Genomic DNA, 11778 nt, shown 5'->3' on the forward strand with positions numbered 1-11778 from the left:
GGCAATTGTCTCTCTCCAGCTCTCCTGGGGCTCCTTTAGGTCCTGGAAGGCCACAATGAGGTCACCCTGGAGCCTTCTCTTCTCCAGGCTGAACAATCCCAAATCTCTCAGCCTTCCAGGAGAGGTGCTCCATCCCTCTGATAACTTGGTGGCCTCCTCTGGACATCCTATGTCTGCAAACACCCTCTGCTCCCCCACAGCAGTTACATGAATCCATGTACTGGAGACCAGGGCAAGGCTCTTCTTTCCCCAGAGGCTGCTGGCACTGCCCAGGCTCCCCAGGGAATGGGCACGGCCCCGAGGCTGCCACAGCTCCAGGAGCATCCAGGGATGCCCAGGCTGGGCTTGTTGGGGGGTCTGGGCAGGGCAGGGGGGCACTGGGGGAATCCCTTCCAGCTCAGGATGTTCCCTAATCACCCCTTTATCATCCTCCTGAAAAGTGGGGCTCCTGAAGGAGCAGGACCTGCCTGGCAGGAGTCCCTGCCCTGCTCCCCCTGTACCTGGATGGAGCCGTTGTGGGCGATGATCTGGTTCTTCATCTCCTCGTTCCACAGGCCCCTCTCCGTGAGATCCTTCAGCAGGTGGGGATTCACAACCTGGGAGGGGGAGAAGCCAAAGGTTTTTAAATGGTTGAACAAGATCCTGCTCATTCCTGACAGACTCTCCCCTGGAAGTGTCCCAGGCTGGATGGGGCTGGGAGCAGCCTGGGACAGTGGAAGGTGTCCCTGCCCACGGCAGGAGCTGCCACTACACCATCTTTAAGGTCCCTCCAAACCATGCTGGGATCCTGCTGGACATGGGAAATTAGAAAGGGGGCTGTATGGAACTGCCCTGCATGAGGAACTCCAAGAGATGGGAAAAGGAGAGATCTTGCACTGGCCACAACCCGAGTTCCTAATCAAGGGTGTAAACAATCGAGACTGATGTCAGGAGGGGAAAGAACAGAGCAGGGGCAGGCTGAGAATTGGGAATAAAACACAGCCACCTTTGCCAGCTGGGACTGGGGTCCCTGTCCCCAGCCCTGCACAGGGAGGCAGGGCAGTGATCCTCCTGTCTGGGGTGACCCTGCAGCCAGGAGGAATGGAGAGCACTGAGACACCCCAGAGGGGATGGACACACCTCCCACACAGGGACAGCCTCCCCCTGTGCCCAGAGGGGTCTTTGCTAACTGCAGCCTCCAGAACTTGTTTCACTCCCTTTCCTATGTGACCGACCCCATGGAGCCTGTGGAGCTGTTCCCTGGCCCCTTCAGACCCCTGAGTGCTTTGTTCTCAAGACCATGGCCTCAACTCTTCCATCACATCACCAACCCCCTCAGCAGTTATTCCTGCAGCCCACTGAGGCCCCACGAAGGATCTTCCCAGACAAAAGCAGCACTTGTTTGATTTCACCTATTCCACGGTGACTGTGGAACACCCAGTGCTCCCCCTGCAGCCAGGACACAAACACCCAGCTGAACTGAGCCCCCAGGAGTCAGGCCTCCCCCTCCTCAGTCACAAAAGGCAGCCAAGAGCAGAGCTGTCCCCAGAGCTCACCTGGAACTCCCCTGAGAGCACCCTGCGTGTGTAGATGTTGCTGGTGTAGGGCTCCATGGACTCGTTGTTGCCCAGGATCTGGGCAGTGGAGGCTGTTGGCATGGGGGAAATGAGGAGGCTGTTCCTGACACCGTACCTGGGGACAACACACCAAGTCAGGGAGGCAGGACAGGAAAGAGCAGTGGGAAACCTGCAAAGCCTCACATGGCTCACAGGGAAAGGGAAGCACCACTGAACTGGCGCCGTGGCTCAAGGGGAATGGAATCAGGGGCTTTGCTATTCCCACCCTTCATCAGAGGCTTTCCCAAATGACTCAGCCGTGGCATGGGGTGCAGGGGAGACAATCTGCCAGGCACTGCACAATCCACAGCCCTGAGGCAGAGCTGAAACAGCAGCCCACAGAGAGGCTGAAATTTCTTCACACACAGGACAGGGGACAGATTGACCACATTTAAAAATTGGAGCAAAAAAGACAGCATTGGACCCTGCCAGGCACTCCACACCTGAGTGATTCCTGTCTTCAGGATGTTCAAGGCTCAGCTTCTCCCTGGCAGCAGGGAGCCCCCAGGGCCAGCTCATGGCTCATTCCTCATTTAATGGGAACACAAATCTTCCTGCTGGATGCATCCAAAATGGAATTAGAGGGCAGCTAAAGCAGAGCAGTGAGGGTGGGCTCCTCAGCATTGGAAGGACAAAAATGAGAGAAAGCCACCCAAAAAACAGCTCAGAGGAAAGATCTGCTGGTGGGGGCTGCTGTCACACTTGGACCCTGCCTTTAGCAGACAGAACATACCACACTCATATGAAAACCAGGCTGGACACTGGGGCTGGGAGCTCCTGGGACAGTGGGAGGTGTCCCTGCCATGGCAGGGGGACACTGGGTGGGCTCTGAGGTCCCTCCCAACCCAGTCTGGGTTTCATCTGACATCTCCCACAAACTGCACAGGGTTACTCACTTGGCAATCTTCTCCTTCAAAGCCTTCCAGTCCCAAAGGTCAGAGGGGGTGACATTCCACATGTCATACTGCAGGATCTGAGGAACACAGTTTGGTCCAAATCACAGAGGGCACTCTTTGCTCCATGTTTTATAAATCCCATTGGAAATGGACCTGTTATTTCTCTTAATTCTTCTCTCCAATTAGATCTCAGTGAAGCTCCAGTGTGACCTAGCAAACACTCCATCTTGTGACTGCTCCAGGGCACAGCCAGCACAGGCTGCTTGTCTTTTTCAATCAGAGAATCCCAGAATGTCCTGAGGGAATGAACCCCCAGGATCCCCCAGTGCCCCCCTGGCCTGCCCAGACCCCCCAACAAGCCCAGCCTGGGCATCCCTGGATGCTCCTGGAGCTGTGGCAGCCTCGGGGCCGTGCCCATTCCCTGGGGAGCCTGGGCAGTGCCAGCAGCCTCTGGGGAAAGAAGAGCCTTGCCCTAAAAGCCAACCTAAATCCCTGCTGGGCCAGCTGCAGCCGCTCCCTGCTGCTGTCCCTGTGGCAGGAGCAGAGCCCAGAGCTGTCCCTGCGCTGCCCCTCGGGAGGAGCTGCAGCCCCGGGGAGCTCTGACCTCAGGCTCCTCCAGGCTCAACTGACCCAGTCACCTCGTGGGGCCCCTCCAGACCCTTCCCCATCCCCGTGTCCCTCCTTTGGACACTTTCCAACAGCTTCTGATCTTTTCCTGAGCCCCCCAGAGCTGTCCCCAGCACTGGAGGTGAGGCTGCCCCAGCCCAGAGCGGGACAGTCCCTCCCCTCTGGCCGGTGCTGGTGGCCCCGGTGTCCCCACACAGGGATGTCCCTCCTGGCTCCAGGGCACGGCTGACTCAGCTCCCCTGGCCATGAACCAGGTCCCTGCAGGTCCCTGCAGCAGCCCAGGCACAGGACCAGCTCTCCAGAGTGTTTCCCTGTGCCGGCCCCAGGCACTCACCCCCTTGCTGACCGGAGAGCCCTCGTAGGTGTCATAGGGGCCGTGCTCCCTGGCCAGCTCACAGCTGGCCTCCAGGGCCCCGTAGTAAATGGTCTCGAAGATGTGCTGGTTGAGGCGCTGAGCCTCGGCGCTCTCGAAGGGGAACCTCATGAGGATGAAGGCGTCAGCCAGGCCCTGCACGCCGATGCCGATGGGGCGGTGCCGGCGGTTGGAGCGCTCGGCCTGCGGGGACAGACAGGGGTCAGCCCAGCACGGCTGGGGAGGGGCTCTGGGAGCAGAACCTCCTGCTGCAGCGTGCCATGAGCTCTGCATCCACACACCACACACCCTGACACCGTCTGCTAACGCCCAGGCCGAGTTTGTTTGACCTCAGCACGGACTGTGATTGTTTAACCCAAAGGGAGCTGGGATTTAGAAGTGAGCGCTCAGCACGTTCTGATAAATGAAGACATTTAACAGAGCAGAATCACAGAATCAAGAGGTTGGAACCCCTCTGAGCCCACCAAGTGCCACTGTTCCCCAGCAGTGGCAAGGCCACCATGTTCCCAGGTGCCACATCCACATGGATATTAAATCCCCTCCAGGGATGAGGATTTCACCACTGCCCTGGGCAGTCTGTGCCAGGCCTGGACAGCCCCTTCCATCAACAACTCTTTCCTAATGTTCAGCTTAACCTCCCCTGGCACAGGTTGAGGCCATTTCCTCGTGTCCTTTCCCCTCCTCTCTGGGAGCAGAGCCTGATTCCCACCTGGCTGCCCCCACCTTGTCAGGGAGTTGTAAAACCAACCAAAATGAGTTAAACTTTCTCAGGATCTTTCCAGGATCCTTCTCCCTGTTCCACTTCCCACCCTGTTCCCACTGCTGGTCAGTGCTTCATGGAAATCCTTGCACATGAAAAAACTCCCATGGCAGAACCAGAGTGGGAAGCTTTCCCACGAGTGCTTCAGTGCAGGAGTGCTCTGGGTTGAAGCTGAGGCAGGCACTGACAGGTCCCACCTGGCAACAGGTGGTTCAGGAGGCTCCCAACAGGCCTGGGGAGCTCCCCTGTGATTCCTTGTGTCCCAGCCTGCTCTGGGATTGCTGTGGGCAGGATTCAGCACTCACCTCTGGCACAGGGTAGTAGTTGATATCAATGATTTTGTTGAGGTTTCGGACGATGACCTTGGTGACCTCAGCCAGTTTCTTGAAGTCGTAGGTGTGCTCGGGGGTCACGTACATGTTCAGGGCGATGGAGGCCAGGTTACACACGGCCACCTGTGGGCAGACACCGGCTGGGAACGGGCCAAGAACACCCAGCTCTGCCCCAAACTGCACAGAAACAACCCGCCAGGGAACCTGCCAGGCTGGCAAAGCGCACCCCCCTGTCCTCTGACACGTCACAAGCTGTGCAAAGGGTAATGACCATTCAGGATAGTCCAGTGGAAATTGGAAAAATCCTGCCCTGGTCAGTGCTGCTGCCTGGAAACCATCCTCACACAGAATCCCAGAGGGCTCTGGGTTGGAAGGAATTTCCAAGGCGGATTTGTTCTTTGTCGCTGTCCCTCTGAAGGATGTCTTGTGTCATCCCAAATCCTCCCCAGGAGCGGGAAGGGAAGCCACAGTCAGTGGAAGAGCTGTGAGTACTCAGGTCAGGGGTTTCTCAGCTGCCTGTTCCCTTCCCCAGGCAGCATCCAGACACATCCCAGAGCGCTGCCACAGGAGCACTGCCAGGCTCCCCGAGCTCCCGTTGTGCACCCACCTCCTCCTTGCTGGTGTACTCCACGATCTCGGTGCACAGGTTGCTGCACTTGATGGTGCCCAGGTTCTGCTGGTTGCTCTTCCTGTTGCAGGAGTCCTTGTAGAGCATGTAGGGGGTGCCAGTCTCGGTCTGGGACTCGATGATGGCGTACCAGAGCTGCTGGGCCTTCACCACCCTGCGCACGCGGCCCTGCCGCTCGTAGCTGCAACACACGCGGAGCCCCGTCAGCCCCAGAGCCCCCAGGAGCAGGGACAGCCCTTTCAACCCCTCGGGCTCTGGGCCACCAAGGCCCTGAGCTCAGCTCTGCACGGGGAGCCCTCACAGCAGGGCAGCAGCACTGCCCTTGTTGAAGGGACACAAATCTCCCACCACAGCAGAACAGCAATTCCACAGAGCGCTCCAGGATGTCCCTCCAGCAGGGACACTGTCCCTCCAACATCTCAAATGTCATTCACACACAGCTCCACCCTGACAGCTCACAGTGTGAAGGACACATCCCCATCCTCACATTGTATCAGACAGGGAGCACAGTGGCCACCTCTACCTGTGCCACAGCCCCACATCCCACGGGACACAGGCAGCTCTGGGAGAGCATGGCAGCACTCACAGGTCTGCTCACTCTTCCTACCTCTCATAGAGCTTCTCAAATTCCTCTCCCCAGACGTCATCCAGGCCAGGACACTCATTCGGGCACATTAAGGACCAGTCCTGTAAGGGGGAAAAATATTCCCAGGAAATCTTTAGGCACTCTGTTAATTAAAGCTGGGGCTGCCCCTGGATCCCTGGCAGTGCCCAAGGCCAGGCTGGACATTGGGAGCTCCTGGGACAGTGGGAGGGGTCCCTGCCATGGCAGGGCGGGGAATGGGGGAGTTTTAAGGTCCCTCCCAAGCCAAACCAGTCTGGGATTCTGTGAAATACAAGCAGGCACAAGAAGAACAATTTACTGAGAACACGTTGATGCTTTAAGGAAACCCCAGAGTCAAAATAGCCCAACAGTCCAAGAACAAGTCATGGGCTGTAAGATTAAGCCCTGGAGCAAAACACCGAGCTGGAGTTGTCCAGCTCCATGCCCCACCTGCACAGCCAAGTTCTCAAACAAGGTGCAGCAGCTCTTCCAGGAAGGTCCTGGAAGGGACAAGGAGCAAAGCAGCTCTGCAGCCCTTCCTGAGCTCCTTGCAGGGCTGCTCCTCCACTCCCAGGCCTTTTCTGTGCCAGCCAAGCTCTCACCTGATTGGTTTCCACTCGCTTCATGAAGAGATCAGGGATCCAGAGCGCAAAGAACAGGTCCCTGGCTCGCTGCTCTTCTTTCCCAGTGTTCTTCTTCAAGTCCAGGAACTCAAAGATGTCCAAGTGCCACGGCTCCAGGTAGATGGCAAAAGCTCCAGGTCTCTGGGACACAGAACACAGTGCAGATCAGAACAAACTGTCCTTGGAGAGAAACCTCCTGCCCTGCTCCTGAGTGCCCACAACACCCCAAACGAGCTGGGAACTGTGGGGGCAACACCAGGGACCAACACAAGGGGAAAAATGCCCTTTTATGATTATGTGTCACCCACAACCACTGCATCAGCTGCCTGATGTTGATGGCACAACCCTTCCCAGTGTGGAAGCTCCCCCATCAGCCCAGGCTCCCCTCTGGAGTTAAGGTACCTTGTTTCCACCTTGATCCACATAGCGGGCGGTGTTGTTGTACACCCTCAGCATGGGAACGAGCCCGTTGGAATTCCCGTTTGTCTGCAGAGGCACAGGAGAAACATCAGTCAAAGCAGCTCCCTGCATTTCCTGTGGGTCTTTGCTCAGTCTGCAGAGCTCTAATACTGATCACCACCAATTGCTTCTAGTCCCTTCCCCACTCCTTTTCTGACAAAAACCTGTATAACAGCTACACATCCCAGAGTTAATAAATGGCTCTCCTAACCTCTTCCCACCTAAAGGCTTGCTGGGTTGACACACACTGTGACAAGAAACCCCAAACACACATCCACAGACAGTCTGGGGCAGTCAGAGACACAGAAAGGCAAAGGGCCACGGCACAAGTCCCTGTGCTGTTAATAGATAAACATTGGAACTGTCTGACCAAAGAGTGGAATAATGAGATCCTCTTTTAGGAAGGGTTTCTGTTAGGAAGCCAAAACACCGAGGAAAACCAACCTTCCTGCCTTAGGCCAAGGGACTAGTGAGGGAGGCTCAGTGCTGTGAACTGAGAGACAGGCAGCAGTGTGAGGGCATTTCCTGGGAGCAGCAGGGTCCCTGTGCTGGGCACTCACCCCAGCAATGTAGCTGCCCGTGGCACGGATGCAGCTCACGGCCAGGCCAATGCCCCCAGCAGACTTGGAGATCAGGGCACACTGCTTCAGGGTGTCGTAGATGCCTTCGATGCTGTCGTCCTTCATGCACAGCAGGAAGCAGCTGAAGGAAACAAATGGTTTCAGTGGACAAAGGAGAAGTTGTGTTTCACCAGGCTGCAAAAACCAGGGCAAACATGGGACCTTTGGTGTGCTCCACAAAGCAATCCCAGCGGTGTGGAATAAAGGACAAAACAGAAAACATCAGGAGCAGTACTTGTACTGCTGACACCTCTGCTATCAAACACTTTTAATCCCAGAATCCCAGAATATCCTGAGTGGGAATGAACCCCCAGGATCCCCCAGTGCCCCCCTGCCCTGCCCAGACCCCCCAACAAGCCCAGCCTGGGCATCCCTGGATGCTCCTGGAGCTGTGGCAGCCTCGGGGCCGTGCCCATTCCCTGGGGAGCCTGGGCAGTGCCAGCAGCCTCTGGGGAAAGAAGAACCTTTTCCCAATACATTGATACAAATCTTCATAAAATATAATCCTTTTCCTGATATATATAATATCAAAAACCTATCAGTTACAGTTGCTGCTTTTAGAGAACAACTAGCAGCAGTCACCTGCTAACTTGCAGCAGGCCATGCACATCAGGAACTTCCCAATACAATACAGCCATGCAAAGGTTTCCATTATCTCTAGAGTTTACAGAAACCTGGGCACTTTTCCCCAATACAGCCCTAACGTGACAGCAGCTGCTCTAAACTTCATCAACACAGACAGAAACTCAGCTGCTCATTCCAGAGGCCGTCTCAGCCGAGCAGATGTGATCCCTGAGCGATGCAGGAGCCCAGGGTGCAGGAGAGAGAGGGAGGGCACCTGGAGAGCTGGGGGCGGTTGGTGCCCGCGTTGAAGAGCGTGGGCGAGGCGTGGGTGAACCAGCGCTCCGAGAGCAGGTTGTAGGTCTCGATGGCAGCGTCGATGTCGGCCTTGTGGATGCCCACAGACACCCTCATCAGCATGTGCTGGGGGCGTTCAGCAACTGCAGGGACACAGAGCAGCCAATTCCATGGGGCAGCTTGGGAAGGGCCTCAGAGCCCACCCAGAGCCACCCCAGCCATGGCAGGGACACCTCCCACTGTCCCAGGAGCTCCCAATGTCCAGCCTGGCCTTGGGCACTGCCAGGGATCCAGGGGCAGCCCCAGCTGCTCTGGCAATTCCATCCCAGCCCCTGCCCACCCTGCCAGGGAACAATCCCTGCCCAAGATCCCAAGATCCAGCCCTGCCCTCTGCCCCTGGCAGCCATTCCCTGGCTCCTGGCCCTGCAGCCCTTGGCAATTGTCTCTCTCCAGCTTTCCTGGGGCTCCTTCAGGCCCTGCAAGGCCACCCTGAGCTCAGCCCAAAGCTTCTCCTGGCCAGGCTGAACAATGGCAGCTGGGCCAGCCTTTCCTGCCAGCAGAGCTGCTCCATCCCTCTGCTCATCCTGGAGCCTCCTCTGGGCTCTCTCCAGCAGCTCCAGCTGCTCCCTGGGCTGGTCCCAGGGCTGGGGCAGCTCTGCAGGTGGGGTCTCACCTCAGGGGGCTCAGGGCACAATCCCAATCCCTTTCCTGCTGCCCACGCTGGGGCTCAGCCCAGGGCAGGAGGATTTTGGGATGCCAAGGCACAAGGAGACTCCATGTGCCAGTGACAGAGGTCACAGCAGGAAGCTCCAAACGCTGCAGTGGGGCACTTGGGAGCCAGAGTTTACAAGGAATCCCAGAGTGATTGGGGTTGGAAGGAACTTGAGCTCCCCAGCCCAACTCCTGCTTGAGAAGAGCACCAGGCCTGGTTATCCAGGACTTCATCCCATCAGGCTTTGAAAAACTCAAGGAACAATCTGCTCCAATGCTCAACTGCTCTCATGGAGAAGGGAAAAAACCCCACCTGTATTAACAGTCAAATGCAATCAAATATGCACTCCAGAATCTAATTATGTTTCAGCTTTATGATATTATGAATTATCTCTGACCCTTCTGGTGTCCCAGCATATCCAAGCCAAGGGCCTGCATCACTGACAGCACAGTATCTAAACTCAGCTTCAATTTCATTTAAATTAACTCCAATTTTTTAAGAAGTGCTCAGCACTAGGACCAGCCCTTACCTTTGGAGTTGATTTTCAGCAAGTAGGAGCGTTCCAGAGTCTTTAAAAGAGATGATGGATTTTAGCAGACAAGCAGGTTTGAATTTTTAACTCCAGGTTTGAATTTGTTAAATCCAAACTCAGTCACCTCCACACCCCTCATCCCAGGCCTCACCACCCTTGATTGCTGCTGCTGCTGCTCTCTTCATTAGCTTAATCAGGTGATTAATGACTGAAACTACACAAGTCCACTGGAAGATTCCAACGGTGCTCTGGATTCCAGAGAGTGGAGCTCTCTGGATCCCTCCAGACCCTGAGCCCCAGTCAGAGCCAAAGCACAGCAGCACAGCTGAGCTGGGAGTGAGGGCAGCAGAGCAGCCCCTGGGCTGCTGGGGCAGCTGCTGCAGCACCAACGTGTGGAGGACACACTGAGAGCTGCCCCTCAACAAGGGGAAAAGCAAAAATCCCTCCTTGGGCTTATCAGAGTATTTCCTTTAGGAATGGCATCCAGCAGCACTCAGTGTGATGTGCTGGAAGCCAAGCCCAACTGTCAGAATATTCCAGCAGCAAGGAAATTCCATGATTTATCCCACTGGGCAGCTGCTTTGTGCAGGTCCCTTCATCTTCACAGCCCCTCTGATGTCCCACCTCCTCCTGTGCCCCAGCCCAGACGATTCCAAAGCATTGCCACCCTTCCCAACAGAGCCAGGAGCAATGTGCTCTTTACCTTGAAGCCAAAGTAGTTGTAGGAGAAGTCTCTGTCGTAGATGATGGCAGAGTTCAGGCGCTGGCAGGAAATACCAAAAGTGACTTTTACAAGGTGTAACAAACAATGTTATCCCTGCTGGCCCCAAAGCTCTGGGGTGTGAGGGGCATCCCAGCACAGCAATGAAGAGGGAACAGCACTTCCCTCAGCTTCAACAACCTCTTCTCACACAGTTTTTGGATGAATTTACTGAAATCTAATTGGACAAGAACAAACAAAACACAGAACCAAAGGACAAAAGGAACCTCCTGGTCAGAACACAGACCTGGAATGACCTGGAAACTGAACCCAAATCTCCTCTCTCCCTCCTGTGCTGCCTCACTTCGCTCCAGCACAAGGTACTTCTTCTCAAATTAATTACTTGTGCTGATCATGGCAATTGGAACATCCAAGAAAGCAAATTTTACTACAAAAACATCCACAGAGGAAGAAAACTCCTACATCCCCTCTTACACTCTCCACTCATTCCCTGCACTGGTTTCTCTGTTGGCTTTTTATCCTAAAACAAAGATGGTTTGCTAAAAAAATAAGAAAAGCAAATTTTATTGAAGTCTTCAAGAATGAGTGCAATAGTTCAGGAGTGAAAAAAAACCCCAGTACTTACATCTTTGTTGGCCAGAACTATGTCTAGAGTCTCCTTGGAGATCATTGGGGAGTGCTTCCCGTTGTGAGGGTTGATGTAGGTGTAGAGATCTTCCATCACATCTGCAAGGGAGAGGGATGTGAGCAGGACACGTCCAGGCCTGTCCCTGTCCCTGGGATTGAGGGATGGGCAAGGCAGGAACTCCCACCCTCGGGAATAACCCCCTCCAGCCCCTCACACACACCCCTGCTCCTCTGCTCACACTGTCAGCCTGAGCAACACACAGCGCTTACAAATGCTGCCAAAACCCCGCTGTAAAAAACAACAAATGGGGAGGAAAGTGGGCACAACCTGATCTCAATCCACTGCATTTTTCACCATTCCATTTCTACAACTGCTTTTCATAAAGCAGGCAATTCCATTTGCCTTGGGAACTCGTGGGGTTCATCTCCATGGCATTTTCTGCCAGCCTGGGCCCTCAGGAACTCCCACCTGAGAGATTTCCATATTTCTGTGCTCCAAACCTCCCACTCTGTCTCTCCCCCCAGCAGCTGGAGACGTTCACCCACCACTGAAGACTTTCTTGGTCTCCTTGTGCAGGTTGGAGACGGCGATGCGGGCGGCCAGGATGGCGTAGTCGGGGTGCTTGGTGGTCAGCGTGGCCGCGGTCTCTGCGGCCAGAGTGTCCAGCTCCACCGTGGTGACCCCGCTGTACAGCCCCTGGATCACCTTCATGGTGATCTGGGCCTGCAGGAGGGAAATGCCCCAGGTCAGGGAGCCCCGGGTGGATCCCAGCGCCCGCAGCACCGCGTGGGACCGGGAAAGCAAACGGGA

The 11778-nt window shown here is 55.6% G+C and overlaps 1 protein-coding gene across 1 annotated transcript in view; it reads right to left on the reverse strand.

The window, feature by feature from the left end:
* Positions 1 to 11778, reverse strand: part of RRM1 (ribonucleotide reductase catalytic subunit M1) — a 17225-nt gene that overhangs the window by 2534 nt on the left and 2913 nt on the right. Inside the window, exons 3-17 of the mRNA XM_015634593.2 lie at positions 11514 to 11691; positions 10966 to 11066; positions 10323 to 10382; positions 9617 to 9656; positions 8356 to 8518; positions 7458 to 7599; positions 6841 to 6924; positions 6418 to 6579; positions 5819 to 5898; positions 5191 to 5392; positions 4557 to 4706; positions 3453 to 3674; positions 2492 to 2568; positions 1536 to 1671; positions 464 to 596 (exon numbers count right to left, since the gene is read on the reverse strand). Coding sequence (XP_015490079.1) covers positions 464 to 596; positions 1536 to 1671; positions 2492 to 2568; positions 3453 to 3674; positions 4557 to 4706; positions 5191 to 5392; positions 5819 to 5898; positions 6418 to 6579; positions 6841 to 6924; positions 7458 to 7599; positions 8356 to 8518; positions 9617 to 9656; positions 10323 to 10382; positions 10966 to 11066; positions 11514 to 11691 — 1930 coding nt within the window. The remainder of the gene's footprint in view (positions 1 to 463; positions 597 to 1535; positions 1672 to 2491; positions 2569 to 3452; positions 3675 to 4556; positions 4707 to 5190; positions 5393 to 5818; positions 5899 to 6417; positions 6580 to 6840; positions 6925 to 7457; positions 7600 to 8355; positions 8519 to 9616; positions 9657 to 10322; positions 10383 to 10965; positions 11067 to 11513; positions 11692 to 11778) is intronic.

The sequence above is a fragment of the Parus major genome, chromosome 1 (genome assembly GCF_001522545.3).
Source record: "Parus major isolate Abel chromosome 1, Parus_major1.1, whole genome shotgun sequence".
Classification (NCBI taxonomy): Eukaryota; Metazoa; Chordata; class Aves; order Passeriformes; family Paridae; genus Parus; species Parus major.